General features: G+C 42.5%; 2 protein-coding genes across 2 annotated transcripts; one reads left to right on the top strand and one right to left on the bottom strand.

Moving 5' to 3' along the window:
* Nucleotides 1–1688: 1688 nt before the first annotated feature.
* Nucleotides 1689–7007, bottom strand: LOC120421762 (uncharacterized). Its single transcript, XM_039585033.1, has one exon. The coding sequence runs from the start codon at nucleotides 7005–7007 to the stop codon at nucleotides 1689–1691; it is 5319 nt and encodes a 1772-aa protein (XP_039440967.1).
* A 9410-nt stretch (nucleotides 7008–16417) lies between these two features.
* LOC120421763 (antithrombin-III-like) lies at nucleotides 16418–17840 on the top strand. Its single transcript, XM_039585034.2, has 3 exons — nucleotides 16418–16514; nucleotides 16571–17524; nucleotides 17598–17840. The coding sequence occupies exons 1-3, from the start codon at nucleotides 16445–16447 to the stop codon at nucleotides 17723–17725; spliced, it is 1152 nt and encodes a 383-aa protein (XP_039440968.2). The 5' UTR covers nucleotides 16418–16444; the 3' UTR covers nucleotides 17726–17840.
* The last annotated feature ends 1650 nt before the right edge of the window (nucleotides 17841–19490 follow it).

Here is a 19490-nt window from a genome sequence, read left to right as displayed (position 1 = left end):
GACAAAATTGACAAAATTGACAAAATTGACAAAATTGACAAAATTGTCAAAATTGACAAAATTGACAAAATTGACAAAATTGTCAAAATTGTCAAAATTGTCAAAATTGTCAAAATTGTCAAAATTGTCAAAATTGTCAAAATTGTCAAAATTGTCAAAATTGTCAAAATTGTCAAAATTGTCAAAATTGTCAAAATTGTCAAAATTGTCAAAATTGTCAAAATTGTCAAAATTGTCAAAATTGTCAAAATTGTAAATTTTGTCAATTTTGTCAATTTTGTCAATTTTGTCAATTTTGTCAATTTTGACAATTTTGACAATTTTGACAATTTTGACAATTTTGACAATTTTGACAATTTTGACAATTTTGACAATTTTGACAATTTTGACAATTTTGACAATTTTGACAATTTTGACAATTTTGACAATTTTGTCAATTTTGACAATTTTGACAATTTTGACAATTTTGACAATTTTGACAATTTTGACAATTTTGACAATTTTGACAATTTTGACAATTTTGACAATTTTGACAATTTTGACAATTTTGACAATTTTGACAATTTTGACAATTTTGACAATTTTGACAATTTTGACAATTTTGACAATTTTGACAATTTTGACAATTTTGACAATTTTGACAATTTTGACAATTTTGACAATTTTGACAATTTTGACAATTTTGACAATTTTGACAATTTTGACAATTTTGACAATTTTGACAATTTTGACAATTTTGACAATTTTGACAATTTTGACAATTTTGACAATTTTGACAATTTTGACAATGTTCGGACCCGTGAATTGGCCTACCTCGAACCGCGCTCACCTGAGTTTTATTCCAGTTCGTTGGACGTCTAAATTTCTACGTTGTGTTTTCGTCGTGTGTTGTGTGTTTGTGCGTTGTGTCGTCCTCTGTGTGTTCCGTCCCTTTCCGTACCAAAACTCCTTCCTTCCGATCCTGTTCCCGTCCCGCTTCCTTCCTTCTTTCTTTTCAGGTTCCACAGGTAAGTATTTTCAGGCGGTTCCAGCAGCGGCAGCAGTAACTTTCTTCCCACAGCAGGCGCAACTACGATGGCGGACAACTTCTTCTTTGCAGGCAAAATCTCCTGAAACGGCGCGCGAGAACGGCGGAATGGACCAGGTTTCACATCAGTCAAACGGGTAGGTAGCACAGGTAAATTTCTTCTTCCACAGGTACACAGAAACGACTTTACTTCGTAATAAACTACAAATTTTATTCAGACCGAGACTTTATTTCTCTAAGTCTAGAACGTAAACAAAGTTCCTCTCAAGGAAAAGCAACGCGATCCGACCGCGACGACGATTTATTTCGACTGATATTTGGCCCAGGCAGTGTGAAGAGAAATGCAGAAAAACGGTGCAATTGTGCGCGTGATCGCGACGATCAAGTCTACCACTACCACCACCCTGCCGTGTATGTACGCAAATTATAGCAAGAGAATTTATGCTACACGGCAGGGTGGCGAGTCAATTTTACTCTTCAACCGAACATGCCGGCCACCTTAAATTCCCTAAGAATTTAAATATGCAAAAATGTAAACGCTTATTTGAAAAACTAAACCTACTTAAAATTAGCACTTCAAAAATTTATTTTTTTTCTTCTTGACGCCTTCTTCACCAACTCCGTTGCGCCGTAGGGTTGACGGTTGACGGCGATCTTCCTCCTACGCTGCGCCTTGTGTCGGTTGAGGGTTGAAGGCGTTCGTGAGCTGCACCGCCGAGTCCTTCTCGAACGGCAGCAAACAGATACGTGCGGACTGCCGCTTGTAGACCGCACCGTTCGGCAAACGCAGCTTCACGACGCGGACGACGCCGTCGGGGCCTGGGTAGACCTCAACGATCCGCGCGAGGGGCCACTCGATTGCCGCCTTGTTGTCCTCCTTGAGGATCACCATCTGTCCAGCCTTCAGCTGGGTCGCTTGCGGGAATTTCTGGTTCTGGTTGTGGAGCTGCGAGATGTACTCCCGCCTCCACCGCTTCCAGTGTTGCTGCACCAGCTGTTGCAGTTGCTGGTAGTGTTGCAGCCGGTTCGTGGGAACGTCCGTGTAGTCCGGATCCGGAATCGCTAGCAGCGACGATCCGGCGAGAAAGTGCCCGGGCGTGAGCACGTCCAGTTCGTCCGGGTCCTCCGACAACGGGGTAAGCGGGCGCGAATTCATGGCCGCTTCGATCTGGGTGAGGACGGTCGCCATGTCCTCGAAGGAAAGTTGTCGTTGACCCAGCACACGGACGAGCGACGTCTTGGCCGACTTCACGGCCGCCTCCCATAGGCCGCCGAAGTTCGGCGCTCTCGGCGGGATGAATTTCCACTCGATCCCACGACGGGACGCTTCGCTGGTGATCTCCGTGATCACCTTGGTGTCTCGAAGCAGCTCGTACAGCTCGCGCAGGTGGTTGCTTGCTCCCTGGAAGTTGAGACCGTTGTCCGAGTGGATCTCGGACGGTAGACCTCGGCGAGAAACAAAACGACGCAGGGCAGCAAGAAACGCAGCGGTGGTCAAGTCCCCCACCAGCTCCAGGTGGACCGCTTTCGTGCTGAAGCACACGAAGACCGCGATGTACGCCTTCTGCGCAGCTGCTCGACGGTGTACGGGCTTCAGGTAGACAGGGCCACAATAGTCTACGCCGGTGACGGTAAATGCGCGAGAGGGGGTTGTTCGAGGTTTTGGGAGTTGACCAGGGGGTTGCTTTACAGGGGCAGGGTTGGTACGAAAACAGCGCACACAGTTGCGAAAAGTGTAGGTTGCCAATTGTTTGCCGTTCAACGGCCAGAATTCGTGACGAATCTGAGCGAGCGTCATACGGGGGCCAGAGTGGAGTGAGGTTTCGTGGTACGCGACCGCCATTTGTCGCGTGAAAACGTTACTGCTGGGAAGGATCATGGGGTGTCGGGTAGAGTACGCTTCGCCTGCGAGTCCAAGCCGGCCACCAACGCGCAGAATGCCCTGCTGGTCGAGAAACGGATTGAGCAGCTTCAGCGACGAGTGAGCCGGAACGAGTCGATGGTTTGCGAGCGCCTTGATCTCCGCAGCGAAGGGTTCCTGCTGCACGCCGCGCACGAGAGCGAACTTTGCCTCCTTCAAATCTCCAACGGTGAGAAATGGGGTTCTAGGGGGCTGCTTGCGACGCTGACATCTCCGGACAAACCTCACGCAGTACGCCGTAATCCTCAGCAGCTTCCAGTAACTGCCATAGCGATCGATGAGCGGGTGAGGTTCCGGGGAAGCAGACACGATCAGCACGTTCTTTCTCTTCTCCAGCAACTCCTCAGCAGGCTCGTCGACTTCCAAATGCTTCACTCTGCTCCAGTACTCCTCGAACGACTCCAACCACTTCGGACCGTAGAACCACAGCCGCAATCCAACGAGATCTTTCGGCATGACTCCACGGGAAACGAGATCCGCTGGGTTTTCAGTCCCCTTGACGTGGTTCCAGCGATGCCCTTTCGTCAACTCCTGGATGTGCGAGACTCGGTTCGCAACGAACGTGGGCCACACGTACGACGGTGACCTCAGCCACGCCAGCACGACTGTCGAGTCCGACCAGAACCAACTCTCCGTGCCCTCCATCTTGAGGGCTTGCACGACCTTCCGGTACAGCCTTGCTGCCATCAAAGCTGCACACAGCTCCAACCTCGCCAGGGTGACCTTTTTCAACCCTGCGGGGCGCGACTTGGCCGCCAACAGCGAAATTTTGACCAGCCCCGACTGGCTGATCGATCGAGCGTAGATGCACGCTCCGTAGGCCGCTTCGGACGCATCCGCGAACACGTGAAACTCGACATGGACCGGATTTTCCACGAAAGCGCACCTGTCGACCGAAATCTTCGACAACTCCGGCAACTGCTGGTAGAACTCAGTCCACCTCCCGGCCAAATCCGGTCTCAATGGGTCGTCCCAGCCTTGAGTCGCGACCCACAGCAGCTGCATTCGAATCTTGGCCCACGAAATGACCGGAGCAGTGATCCCAGTTGGATCCCAAAGTTGGGCAATGACCGAATAGACCTTCCGTCTGGTCCATTGCCCATTCACGGACAAACCCGTGACATCGATGCCGAGAACGTCTGGCCCTGGCTGCCAGTTTATTCCCAGCGTCTTCACCTGCTCCTGGTCGAAACTGAGCGTGGTCTGCGTACCCAAATCGTCCGCAGCCAGCCCTGCCAACGCCCCTGTGGCGTTTGACACCCACTTGCGCAGCCTAAATCCACCCTTCGGCAACAGCTGCTCCAGCTCCTGCCGCAACAACAGCGCTTCTTCTTCGGAGTCCGCTCCGCCGATGAAATCGTCCACGTAGAAGTCACGCAACAGTGCTTCCTTCGCACGTGAATACACCTCTCCTTCGTCCTGCGCCAGCTGCTGCATACAGCGCGTGGCAAGGTATGACGATGGGGCCAACCCAAACGTCACCCGTAGCATCTCGTACGTCCTTATTGGCTCCGACGGCGAAGGCCTCCACAGAATCCGCTGCAGAGGGGTATCGTCCGGATGGACCTTAACCTGCAGGTACATCTTCTCGATGTCCGCAACCAGGGCTACCTGCTTCTTCCGAAAGCGCAACACCAAATCGAACAACGGGTCCTGGAGAACCGGACCAACCATCAGCGCCTCGTTCAGCGAGAAATTCGACGTCGTCTTGGCAGAACCATCGAACACGGGCCGGATCTTCGTCGTCGTGCTGGACTCCTTGAAGACCGGATGGTGAGGCAGGTAGCATTCAAGCCGCTTGTCGCCCTTCAGCTCCTCCTCCGAAACAACCTTCATGTGGTCCTGATCCAAGTACGCCTGAATCGCCTCGTTGTACCGCTTTCGCAAGCTTTCGTCCTTGCCCAGCCTCCGCTCCAACTGCATCAGCCGCCGCACCGCCATATTTCGCGATTCGCCGACCATCTTCTCGAAACCCATGCGCTTCGGAAGTCGCACCACGTATCGACCCGTGACGTCGCGTGAAAACGTGGCCTGAAAATGCTCCTCACAGTCCTGTTCCTCTTGCGACCGCTTCGGTGCCTCCTGCAGCTCCTCAATCGTCCAAAAACGCTCGATCTTCTCCTCCAGGGTCGCATTGACGGAGACGTGACAGCTCGGGACGGGGTTTAGACTCCCCAGATCGGTCTTTCCCGCAGCTATCCAACCGAAAACCGTGTTCACGAACAGCGGAAGACCTTCTCCCGGCCGCTGGATCTGCACCCGGCCACCATTCAGCAACAGGAACTCGTAGAAGAACTCCAGCCCTAGCAGCAAATCGATTGGAGCTCGCTTGTGGAATCCGGGATCCGCCAACACCATGTCAGAGGGCAAGTTCCACTGGTCGATCGGAATTGTGGCTGACGGCTGGTCCTCCGTCACCTTCTTCAGCACCAGACACTCCATCGGGACCGTATAGTTGGTGACACGCGAGGAGACAATCGCCGACACCGAGCTATCAACCTGCATACGGGAACTTCCGACGCCGGAGATCGGCACGCTCACCTTCTTCCGCGGCAATCTCAAGATCTGACACAGTCGCTCACTGATCAGATTCGCCTGCGACCCGCTATCGAGCAACGCTCTTGCGGTGTGCAACCGGCCATGGCAATCCTTCACCGCCACGAGCACCGTCGACAGGAACACGTGGACCTTCCGCGACTCCGCTGCCACATTTGCAGCGTAAATTGTGGCCACCGAACTCGTCACCGCTTGCGGTTGAGCTGCCGGCGCCGTCGAGGAACGCGAACCACCCTCCTGTGAATCTCCCGTTACCGCAGCGTTCGGAGTGGAACCGGAACCAGGTCTACCAACAGGATGCAGCAATGTGTTGTGCTTCTCGCTGCAACTGGAGCAGCGACTTCTGACAATGCAGTCCCTCACGAAATGGCCACCCCACAGACAATTTCTGCAGAGCCTCTTCGACAACACCAGCCTGTTACGACCATCCAGTGACAACTTCTTGAAGTCCGAACAGCTCGAAAGCGAGTGTGGGCCGCTACACATCCTGCACTTCGGAGAGGAAGAGTCGGAAGCGGCGTTCACTGTCAGCTTCGGGAAAGATTTCTTGGGCTGGGCTGCTGGAACCGAAGACACGGCACCACCACGCTGACTGCCCAACAGCTGATCAACAGCGACCGCATCCAAGACCTTCGTCCGCTCTTCCAGGAACGCTATCACGTCGGTGAACTGCGGGTCCTCCTTCTTGGCTGCCAACGCCTCCCATTCCTTCTGCGTCACGTCATCCAGCTTCGACACCAACAACTGCGTCAGCATCACGCCCCAGCCACCGGTCACTTCGCCCAACTGATCCAGAATCTGCGTACAGCGACTAAAATGATCCACCACGTCGTGGATGCTACTCGATGACACCCCTTTCACTCGCGGAAACTGAAGCAACCCGTTGACATAACGCTTCTTCTGGAGATACTTGTTAGCATGTCGCTTGACCAACAAGTCCCAGACCACCTGGTAGCTCTTCGCGCTAAACTCACTCGAGTTGATCATCTTTCTGGCCTCACCGATAAGACAGTCTCGCAAGTAGTGGAACTTCTGAATCGCGGTCAAATCAACGTTTTCGTGGATGAGGGACTTGAAAGTGTCGTGGAAAGGCAACCACTCATCGTACTCCCCACTAAACTTCGGCAAAGTGATCTTCGGCAACTGTATGCCGGCACGCGCAACGCATGCGCTAGACCCAGACGCAACCCCAGAAGGCAACCTCGACTTCAACCCTGCCCTTACCTTGTGGTACAACCCCTCGAACTGCTCTCGGACTCGCTCATGTTCCTCCTCCATGGCTGTGGCATCATCCTCTTCCTTGAGGTCCTCCTCCTCGATGGTCTCGATCTCAAGCTGGAGCGCCTCGAACTCCGCCCAGGCCTGGTTGACCGCATCGAGCCGCGACTGCACCTGATCGGCGTGCTTTTCCAGCACAAAGTTCTGCAGGAACTTGTCGGCGCGGTTGAGAGACGCGAGGATGGTGTTGCGAATCTTCAGCTTGTACGACACCTTCTTCGGCATGGTGACGCAGGGCAACTGAACTGCAAAAAGAGAGCGAAGCGAAGCACCACACAAACAATCGCTAGGGAGTTGGAAAGAGGCTCACCTGTGAGCCTATTAAACAAGGCCTTGTATGTTTAACGCCCAACAGGATACTCTCCAAAACTCTCCGCCGGCCAATGCACAGCCGCAGCGATGACGTCGCCGAAGAACAGCGTAAATCCCTCGAGAGCAGCGCGTCGTCCACCGAGAAAAGCAAAATATTGCAAACACCGTCGAGCAACGAAAATTCCAGCCGAGTACTCACCCTGTGAGCCTGGCTGTACAGGCCTTGCAAAGATCCGTAACTAAATACGCGCCCCCGGTAACATACAACACCCGTAGCACGGGTAAACAATGGCCAAACAATGGCCAGCAGCACGGCACAAGTACCTTCCGTACTCAAATCGTCGCCGAAATAACCAGCGGTCGGTCCAAACAGCTCGTGATCGTCCAGCAAATTGTCCAACAGAACCTCAGCAGCAGCAGAAGTCACGAAAAGCAGCACCGAGAAAGTTGAAAACAGCGCAATGAGGACACCAGTTACGGAAAAAAATGGGGACAAGTGTACTCACCGTGTGAGCCTGTCCACCAGGCCGTGCACGTATTAATGGATGTCCTCTTCACCCGCGCGGGGTCGCTGAACTTTCCTCTCAGGTCGATGAACTCTGCTACTGCTAAGCGCCAAACCAAAACAATCGCGATGGCCGCGAACTTTCTCCGCAGCAGCGATGGCGAACTCGTTCAGCGCGCAGATGATCGCGATGGCGTTCGATGGGCCACCCGAGGTACTAATCCTGGTCACGGCACCAATGTTCGGACCCGTGAATTGGCCTACCTCGAACCGCGCTCACCTGAGTTTTATTCCAGTTCGTTGGACGTCTAAATTTCTACGTTGTGTTTTCGTCGTGTGTTGTGTGTTTGTGCGTTGTGTCGTCCTCTGTGTGTTCTGTCCCTTTCTGTACCAAAACTCCTTCCTTCCGATCCTGTTCCCGTCCCGCTTCCTTCCTTCTTTCTTTTCAGGTTCCACAGGTAAGTATTTTCAAGCGGTTCCAGCAGCGGCAGCAGTAACTTTCTTCCCACAGCAGGCGCAACTACGATGGCGGACAACTTCTTCTTTGCAGGCAAAAACTCCTGAAACGGCGCGCGAGAACGGCGGAATGGACCAGGTTGCACACCAGTCAAACGGGTAGGTAGCACAGGTAAATTTCTTCTTCCACAGGTACACAGAAACGACTTTACTTCGTAATAAACTACAAATTTTATTCAGACCGAGACTTTATTTCTCTAAGTCTAAAACGTAAACAAAGTTCCTCTCAAGGAAAAGCAACGCGATCCGACCGCGACGACGATTTATTTCGACTGATATTTGGCCCAGGCAGTGTGAAGAGGAATGCAGAAAACCATGCAGAAGTGCGCGTGATCGGGACGATCAAGACTACCACTACCACCACCCTGCCGTGTATATACGCAAATTATAGCAAGAGAATTTATGCTACACGGCAGGGTGGCGAGTCAATTTTACTCTTCAACCGAACAGACAATTTTGACAATTTTGACAATTTTGACAATTTTGACAATTTTGACAATTTTGACAATTTTGACAATTTTGACAATTTTGACAATTTTGACAATTTTGACAATTTTGACAATTTTGACAATTTTGACAATTTTGACAATTTTGACAATTTTGACAATTTTGACAATTTTGACAATTTTGACAATTTTGACAATTTTGACAATTTTGACAATTTTGACAATTTTGACAATTTTGACAATTTTGACAATTTTGACAATTTTGACAATTTTGACAATTTTGAAAATTTTGACAAATTTTGACAATTTTGACAATTTTGACAATTTTGACAATTTTGCCAATTTTGACAATTTTGACAATTTTGACAATTTTGACAATTTTGACAATTTTGACAATTTTGACAATTTTGACAATTTTGACAATTTTGACAATTTTGACAATTTTGACAATTTTGACAATTTTGACAATTTTGACAATTTTGACAATTTTGACAATTTTGACAATTTTGACAATTTTGACAATTTTGACAATTTTGACAATTTTGACAATTTTGACAATTTTGACAATTTTGACAATTTTGACAATTTTGTCAATTTTGTCAATTTTGACAATTTTGACAATTTTGTCAATTTTGTCAATTTTGTCAATTTTGTCAATTTTGTCAATTTTGTCAATTTTGTCAATTTTGTCAATTTTGTCAATTTTGTCAATTTTGTCAATTTTGTCAATTTTGTCAATTTTGTCAATTTTGTCAATTTTGTCAATTTTGTCAATTTTGACAATTTTGACAATTTTGACAATTTTGACAATTTTGACAATTTTGACAATTTTGACAATTTTGACAATTTTGACAATTTTGACAATTTTGACAATTTTGACAATTTTGACAATTTTGACAATTTTGACAATTTTTTGTCAAAATTGTCAAAATTGTCAAAATTGTCAAAATTGTCAAAATTGTCAAAATTGTCAAAATTGTCAAAATTGTCAAAATTGTCAAAATTGTCAAAATTGTCAAAATTGTCAAAATTGTCAAAATTGTCAAAATTGTCAAAATTGTCAAAATTGTCAAAATTGTCAAAATTGACAAAATTGACAAAATTGACAAAATTGACAAAATTGACAAAATTGACAAAATTGACAAAATTGACAAAATTGACAAAATTGACAAAATTGACAAAATTGACAAAATTGACAAAATTGACAAAATTGACAAAATTGACAAAATTGACAAAATTGACAAAATTGACAAAATTGACAAAATTGACAAAATTGACAAAATTGTCAAAATTGACAAAATTGACAAAATTGACAAAATTGTCAAAATTGTCAAAATTGTCAAAATTGTCAAAATTGTCAAAATTGTCAAAATTGTCAAAATTGTCAAAATTGTCAAAATTGTCAAAATTGTCAAAATTGTCAAAATTGTCAAAATTGTCAAAATTGTCAAAATTGTCAAAATTGTCAAAATTGTCAAAATTGTCAAAATTGTCAAAATTGTCAAAATTGTCAAAATTGTCAAAATTTTCAAAATTGTCAAAATTGTCAAAATTGTCAAAATTGTCAAAATTGTCAAAATTGTCAAAATTGTCAAAATTGTCAAAATTGTCAAAATTGTCAAAATTGTCAAAATTGTCAAAATTGTCAAAATTGTCAAAATTGTCAAAATTGTCAAAATTGTCAAATTGTCAAATTGTCAAAATTGTCAAAATTGTCAAAATTGTCAAAATTGTCAAAATTGTCAAAATTGTCAAAATTGTCAAAATTGTCAAAATTGTCAAAATTGTCAAAATTGTCAAAATTGTCAAAATTGTCAAAATTGTCAAAATTGACAAAATTGACAAAATTGACAAAATTGACAAAATTGACAAAATTGACAAAATTGTCAAAATTGTCAAAATTGTCAAAATTGTCAAAATTGTCAAAATTGTCAAAATTGTCAAAATTGTCAAAATTGTCAAAATTGTCAAAATTGTCAAAATTGTCAAAATTGTCAAAATTGTCAAAATTGTCAAAATTGACAAAATTGACAAAATTGTCAAAATTGTCAAAATTGTCAAAATTGTCAAAATTTTCAAAATTGTCAAAATTGTCAAAATTGTCAAAATTGTCAAAATTGTCAAAATTGTCAAAATTGTCAAAATTGTCAAAATTGTCAAAATTGTCAAAATTGTCAAAATTGTCAAAATTGTCAAAATTGTCAAAATTGTCAAAATTGTCAAAATTGTCAAAATTGTCAAAATTGTCAAAATTGTCAAAATTGTCAAAATTGTCAAAATTGTCAAAATTGTCAAAATTGTCAAAATTGTCAAAATTGTCAAAATTGTCAAAATTGTCAAAATTGTCAAAATTGTCAAAATTGTCAAAATTGTCAAAATTGTCAAAATTGTCAAAATTGTCAAAATTGTCAAAATTGTCAAAATTGTCAAAATTGTCAAAATTGTCAAAATTGTCAAAATTGTCAAAATTGTCAAAATTGACAAAATTGACAAAATTGACAAAATTGACAAAATTGACAAAATTGACAAAATTGACAAAATTGACAAAATTGACAAAATTGACAAAATTGACAAAATTGACAAAATTGACAAAATTGACAAAATTGACAAAATTGACAAAATTGACAAAATTGACAAAATTGACAAAATTGACAAAATTGACAAAATTGACAAAATTGACAAAATTGACAAAATTGACAAAATTGTCAAAATTGACAAAATTGACAAAATTGACAAAATTGTCAAAATTGTCAAAATTGTCAAAATTGTCAAAATTGTCAAAATTGTCAAAATTGTCAAAATTGTCAAAATTGTCAAAATTGTCAAAATTGTCAAAATTGTCAAAATTGTCAAAATTGTCAAAATTGTCAAAATTGACAAAATTGACAAAATTGACAATTTTGACAATTTTGACAATTTTGACAATTTTGACAATTTTGACAATTTTGACAATTTTGACAATTTTGACAATTTTGACAATTTTGACAATTTTGACAATTTTGACAATTTTGACAATTTTGACAATTTTGACAATTTTGACAATTTTGACAATTTTGACAATTTTGACAATTTTGACAATTTTGACAATTTTGACAATTTTGACAATTTTGACAATTTTGACAATTTTGACAATTTTGACAATTTTGACAATTTTGACAATTTTGACAATTTTGACAATTTTGACAATTTTGAAAATTTTGAAAATTTTGACAAATTTTGACAATTTTGACAATTTTGTTACAATATTTGTTAAATTTTTCGAGAATTCAAGGGATTTTCGAATGGAAATTCAGTTTCCCTGAAATCATAAATTGGTCACTCCATGTTTTAGCAAACTCAGAGTTTTATTTGTCTAAACTCATGTATATCAATTCAGTGTGCAGCTACCCATTCATTGAACATTCATTGACACCGCGGAAAGCCACCAACCAGGCAGTGCTTCCAAGAAGGAAAAAAAAACTCGCACTTGTCCCATTCATCGCCATGCCACTACACCACTTAGTCCAACCAATATGTTAACGATATGCATGCCCAGTCGAAGGAACTTTGTCGCGAAGCATAAATATGCAACATGTGCAGCCTCGTAATAAGAGAAAAACGGCGACGACGACTCCGCCGCCGCCAAATGCCAACAACAGGTTGTTATTTAGCTAACATTATGTACAAATAGGCTTGAATGGCTTGAAAAATGTGGTGCCCAACGAGGAAGGGATCACATTTCATAGAGTGTTTCTCGCTCTCTCTTCTCACTAATTGAACGATTGGCCACGTCGTTGATCACGCAGCGCTCAACGACGGAGTAGGCGGCCAAAAGATCACGTCGACAAACATCAAATCTATCACGTCCGTCCTCCTTGCTGCTCCTTTCCTGTGTGTTGACCCCTTGGAGATGATCCTAGCCATGCCAAGCGGGAACCAGAGAAAAGGAGGACCCCTAAGCTGAGAGGTGCGGATGAGATGATCAAACAAGCCGTAAAACGATCACCATAAATCTCCTTTTCGGTGGGACTTGAACCCAAAGTGACGGACCTACATCCGAGTGTCCATGGTCGTGGCAAATTGAAAAAAAAGGTGAACCTGAACTTCCCCTGTAATTAAGCGGACCGGCTCATTTTTTTGTGTTGGTGCTTCTCTTCTGTCTAAGCCACTTCGAGTGAACTCTTGCTTGAGAGGTGATCTTTGCAGCAGGCCTCCCGTGGTGAAGTGGGACGTGATGCACCTTATTTGGGAAAAATGTTGATTTTTTTTTCGGACGCAAACGTGACGAAACATGTTCAAATGGACGTTGGAATGTTTGCCAATTTACGACATAATTAGAAGGGATGGATTGTCTAACAGGTAGAATGAGCAAGGATTGCGTGCTTCAAAATGGAAATACAAGAAAGAGTTTTTCAAAGGATTTTCAAAACGTGACATTTCAGGAATGTGTCGAATTTATTTCAAATTAGATAGCTCAATTCACTGATCCACATTTCACGACTAAATATCAAAAACTGAAGATTCAAATCAAACACATTTTGCCAAATAATCAACCCAGAACATCCTGCGAATCCGTTCGTTTTTAGTTTCCCATAAGAACCGGAACACATGCTGCTTTCACGTGTGAAACCAAAGTCCCACCGATATCGATGTTGCTTTATGCAGTGTGAGAAACAATCCCTTTGAAACAGGACCTTCATGCTCAGCAGCGGAAAACAACGAGGGGACAATGTTCCGATTCTCACCCACCCTTTTTTTTAGGAGCGCTCGGAATCGTTTAGAACACACAAAGCATGAGGGCAATTATGGGCCGCGCTTATCGGATGGGCTCACGATCTTATCGCGCCATCAGCTGTACCAATTTAATCCTTGGTGGTTTAAGGAATGCATGTTGGTTTGAATCAGGGCTTTTGAGGATCTAGAGTCTATGAAACTCCCGAATTTGAAGTCGGTTGAGTCACTAGCTGGAAGCTGGAGTCGGAGTTGGAGTTGCTGAAAAAGAATCCCGACTTCTCAGTGCTGATTATAAAGAAGAAAAATGCAACCCTCATGCTACCAATTTCAATACATTTTCTCAACAGATTTAAAAGTAATTAAAACTATCAAGTCAATTGACGACCACTATGGATTCCTCCAAAGTGCAGCACAATGCCAAGTCAACAGGCCCTCTCGAAAGTCTATAAATTTCTCACGCGATCACACCATATCGAACACAGTTCACAAAGGCCGAACAAACTGCCGGAACGTGTGGGTCACGTGACTGTACCGCCAGCCAGCCAGGGTACATCAATCTTCGGACTTAATCCGAACCTCATACACACGACACGATAGGGGAGGGAGTTGGGACTGTCATTCGATTCGCACTTTCAACCATTTCCCGTATTTCGAAGATATAATGGGAGGACGATATCAATATGCTGGATAATCATTTGAAAATGGGTCAAATACTACATTTCTTATAATTTAACTTTTCTTTTTCACGTCTATTAAAAATAAATCAAAATGCATCACCACAACACCCTTTTCAAAAGCTAGTCCAGCCCGAATCAACGACTCTATGTCTTTCTCAGCCATTTCACAGCCATAATCAGCTGTGTGGTTCGACAATCATAATCGACACCCCTCACAGAGTGAAATCGACGACGCGACGCCCCGGCACAACAAAGTAGGCAGTACGAATCGAACAACACTGGTTGGAAAGGAAGCGCCAGCAGCCGCAGCCGTCGCGACGCTGTAGCGATATTATTTTGTGACGGTTGATGAGAGAATCGGGGAGATTGTCGTGGCTTGCTGAGCGTGCTGTTTGTGCAGCTGGACATTTTCTGTGGGAACTAAATTTGCTGCGCGAAGAGGATGCGGAGTTGCTTCCGTTTTTGTTTCTGAAGTTTTTTTTTTAATTCCAATAAATCATTTTTTTATTCTGCTTTTTGATGGTTTAAAAAAACACAAAAAGAAAAACAATTGTTTATTCACTTTAAATACATATTATCATTGGACTGATCAAAAACATTCACGAATATTTCATATTTTGATATAAAATCGGAGCAATAATAGCTGAGATTTTCTGAAGTATTTGAAAATGTTGTGCTATTTTGGGGAGAACCTAAAATCACAGAGTAAGACAGAGTTCCCACTGCCTCTTGATTTTTGGTCGCAGGTACATCGCACGCCTGCTACCAGCAAACCTTATGGAGCCAAAAAATGAAATGGTATTACTCCGACTGGTCACTCTGGGTTACTCTGTGCTAAAATGCTCTTTTTCCTGTTTCCTTAGCAACTAGCAGTCTAATCTTGAAAATTTCTTAGATTAACTTATAGGAAATTTTGTGAACTTTACGTGGATATATCTCGAAAACGGTACACCTTTAACCATTTTTTTTTATAATGTTCTATTTGATTTCAAATTCAATTTGGCATTTTTGAAGTCAATTTTTTACGACCTTTTCTTCAAAGATTTCCATTTTTTTTCAAAATGTTGGTAGCACTTCCAAATATGTATTACTCATGCTGGGACATTATTCAATAGTTGCCTTTTCCGATACTCTAATACAAAACAAGAAGTTTTTTTTTAAATATTTTTTTGCGGAAATCTATGTTTTGTTTTAAAATGTGTTAATTTTTTTTATATAAAGTGTGACTTTTTTCCTGAATTTGCCTTACCTATATTCTACAACTTTGCGGAAGATACTAAATTCATCAGAAACTCTTATCTCAATATACAGCTTCAAGAATATTTAGATAACATTTTTGTATGGAAATGTGTATGGACGAACCAATTATGCAAAATGATTCTTTGGTCACATGCCCCTACAAAGTTTAAGGCTAATTAAAAAATACAAATAATAAACCACGGCCGAAAATCTGGAGAATTATTTAACAGAATTCCAGAAAAAAACACGAGAGAAAATTTATTAACAAAAACTAACTTTTCAAACTTGACCATTTTTTTATCAATCAGTTTTATCAATTGTATGATGAAATTCTGTTAAATTTTATAGTTTTTTTAAGTCCAATAAACAAAATAATCATTTTTTTTTCTTTTCGATGTTTTGAAACCGGTGTTCAAAATCACGTAAAAATCGTTTTTATTTTGTACTTTGGATTCTTGTCCATTGCCTGGGTGTTTTGTTATTCTTATTATTTATGATTTTTTTTGAAGATCCTTCCAACTACCGATTTATCAGAAATCTTTGGATAAGCATAATTAGTTACACAAGTTGAGATTTGAGGAAAGCAGACAAATTTAAATAAAAAAGTGCTCAATTTGTTAATATGTATGATTTTTTGTAAAAAATAACGTTTAGCTTACATTTTAAATGAAAATTCACTTTCAAAATTCCAAAGGGACGAAATTATTCGTTGATATTCAATAACTAATTGTTTTTTTTTCTGCGAAACCATTACCATATTTTCAACTTTAAAAAACCAGTACTAACTTTGAAAATTGTGAGGATTTAGGAATTCCTGTCCTGACTCTTTCAAGCGTAAATTTTCAAAAAAAATTAGATTATGATTGAAAAATGATTCTTTCGACCATACAAAAATTATAGGCTAGTTTTGGTAATCTTATTTTTTGGGTCATATATGACCAATCGGGTCTGGAAGGGTTAAGATAGACCCACAAATCAATGAAAGTAATTTTCTCCAAATAATAATAATGATTTTTTTCTGTGATCATAAAACTATGAACAAAAACATCCTCAAAGTAGTACAACAAAAATAGATTGGCGGTAAACTGTAAAAGATGCTCTCGTTCATGCTCTCATTGACCGGATTTTTGTTGCAAATTCAGCACGTTTCAGCAAACGAATGACCTGCGGTCAAACACCGCACATATTGATAACAAAAATATTGTTCCACTTGGGTGAAATATTCAGTCTTTCACGGTACTTTCTCGCGTAAAGATGATCTTCAAAGTGGGATTCTTAACGTTTGCGCTCGCAGTTTCAGGTGTTATTTCATCAGAAGAAAATGGTACAGCTTATAATAATTGTGTAAACAAAATTAAACTAAATGGTCAATTCCCATAGAATTCAACGTTGGCAACCTGGACTTTACGTTAAAGTTCTTCCGCAACCACTACAACTCGTCGAGTAACTCGATCGTGTCCCCGATTTCGGTTCGGTTGGCGTTGGCAGCCCTGTACCAAGCGGCAGGACCCAAGCTGGATCCCACCTTTCAGCAAGCGATCAGCATTCCCACTAAAAATAAGAAGAAAATTGCGGACGATATTCGTGCATTTCTGGAAACGACCAACAGCGAACATCTCCGAGTGCTGTTCAAGGCCTACAAACTGGACAAAGCGCTTGATCCGACGTTCGAGAAGGCTTTGCAGGACGTGTTTGGATCGAGCATCGATACCGTTGATTTCAGGGACAGGGCCAAGGTTACCAACGTGGTCAACAGGTGGGTATCGGACGCAACGAACCAGCTGATCGAGAAGTTCGTCGAGGAAAGCAGCATCGATCCTTCGACGGAGTTCATGCTTATCAACGCCGTTGCTCTGGAAGCTCGCTGGGCCAACAAGTTCAGCCCGAATCAAACCCGTCAGATGACGTTCCACTTTGAAAATGGTGATCGCGAGGTACAGATGATGAGCCAGGTCATGTCGGTGTCATACAAGATAGCTGAGGACTTTCATGCAGCTGAACTGCTCTACACGGAGAAATCAGATCTATCAATGTGGATCATCTTGCCGCGGGGTCGCGGATCGTTGGGTGACCTGGTCGGTTCGCTGACGCCCGAACTACTCTCGAACATCCGGTTGGGCGCAAAGACGGTTTCACTGAACGTGGAGCTGCCACGGTTCACGATCCGGAACGAGTTTGACGTAAACCGGGTGCTCGAAAAGATGGGCCACGGTGGACTGTTTGGCAACGCGGACTTGCAGGTGTTCACCGGACCAAAGTCGGAGATCGACGACATTTTCCAGAGCGCGGTTATCAAAGTGGACGAGGAAGGCACGGAAGCATCCTCCGGAACTAGTGAGTTGGATTTCTTGTCTTTTGATGGTTGAGAGTTTTATTTAAGGATTTTTTGTTCTCTTCAAATCAACAGGGGTCAACGTGAAATGGCGCGTTGGACCGCGGCCCTTCTTTGCCAACAAGCCGTTCATCTTTTTCATACAAAAGCGCTCGACAAATACGATTCTATTCATAGGACAATATTCGAACCACGAGGACTAGGGTTCGGTCTTACCCCGGGGAACCGGTTCCCTGAGACCGGAAAGTGCAAATATCAGGGGGCGCCGCAGGTTGCACCACTTTCACCTGGTGGAATAACTTAAACCCTTGTAATAGATGTCGTCTTTTTTTATTAAACTAGAAGAAAGAGAATGTCCCCTTTTTTGGCAGTAAGACATTTCTCTTTGGGAAAACTATTGTCGGAAGTGCCTTCAGGGAAGACTCTGAAGGACCCCTTTTTGTGCACGAAATCACCATGCATCGCAATTGCAGTGGAAATTGCGTCTTAAATTTGAAGGAAGGTGATTAAAATAGCGTTTTGCGTGTGTAAAAAGCATCACGTTCACACATCAAAACTTTAACCCTGATTTACCCAACCCAAGACCTAGATAAAATAAAAACATGCATATTTTATTTGTATTTTGTTCTAAACTGAATTAAAACGTTATATTTTGAAATCTATAACTTATATTTTATATTAAAAAGTCATAAACAATAACAAAACAATATCGATGTTGTAGTGCTAACTTGTCGCACGACGCTTTTTGACGTTCCGAGAAAAATGCGTTTTAATATTTGACCTTCAATAAACAATAAACTAGACTGCCCATGTTCGCATAAATGTCCCATATGCAAAAACAGCAAGCTCAGAAAAACGCCTTTGAAGTTTGTCCCATACATTAGGCTACGTGTTAAGTTTTCGCGAAAAACCTGGATTTCCTCCCGATTTCTAGAACAAAGTACTGGATGTTATAGGCTCTTTTGAAAGAGCACACAATTTTGGACCAAACTGCATCAATAACTCGAAATCGATGAAAATGCATACGGGACATTTATGCGATCAGGGGCAGTAGAGCACTCAATGAAAACAATAACAAACACGTTTTGTTTTGGTTGACAATGCTGTGCATTGTCCTGAAGTTTGGTTGAATTTGGTTGCTGGAGTCCTGAGTTATAATAACAAATGTTTACGGTAGTCGGGCATGTACGTGTGTCAAATGCGTTTTGACAATCATCACATATACATGACGAAATCCAGTCTGCAACCCGCTAAGATCACCATCTCCATGCGATTGCGAATGCGAATGTACGTGTGTCAAACGCGTTCTGACCTAAAATCTCTTTGACCTTTGTCGCACTTACATCAATTCTCAGGGTGTGTCAAGAAAGCACGACAAGATTGAAACTTCTTTCATATGAAAAGTGACAAACATGCAGGGAGTTTTTTTCGGTTTTTATTAAAGATCAAAAGGTGAGGCATGTGCACAAAATGTTGTTCTTTACTCAATTTGGCCCAAAATGCTCGTGCGACAAGTTAGCACGACAGCGATGCTATGTTGATTATTGCTTAGAACAAAGTTGCTTAAAATAATAACAAAAATAGTTAAAAGTAGAAGAATCACACAACCTAAAACAAAATTCTTCGCTCCAAAAGTCCTAACGGTACTTTGCATTCCTCTCCAATTCGCCAAATACCTCCTCTAATCACCGGTCACGGTCGCCAGCAGAACTTCGCAGGTCGTCACGAAAATTGCTTGCCAACTAGGTATAGGTATAGGGCCAACCCCGCGCACCTCGGCTATCAGTTATTATTAGGTGTAGCCGCTAGGCACCTTTCTTTCCGAAATAAGAGAAAACTGGTTTCACACCTTTGGACACGCGGCGAGATGGCGCGAACTCCATAAAACGATATGCAGCTTTGGAAGTGACGCGTTGGGGTGGTTCCTGAGCTTGTAGACATTTTCAATTTGATAAATGATATCTTCAT

The sequence above is a fragment of the Culex pipiens genome, chromosome 3 (assembly GCF_016801865.2).
Source record: "Culex pipiens pallens isolate TS chromosome 3, TS_CPP_V2, whole genome shotgun sequence".
NCBI classification, from domain to species: domain Eukaryota; kingdom Metazoa; phylum Arthropoda; class Insecta; order Diptera; family Culicidae; genus Culex; species Culex pipiens.
The sequence above is the reverse complement of the archived record's forward strand: the minus strand, read 5'-3'. Positions and strand labels throughout refer to the sequence as shown.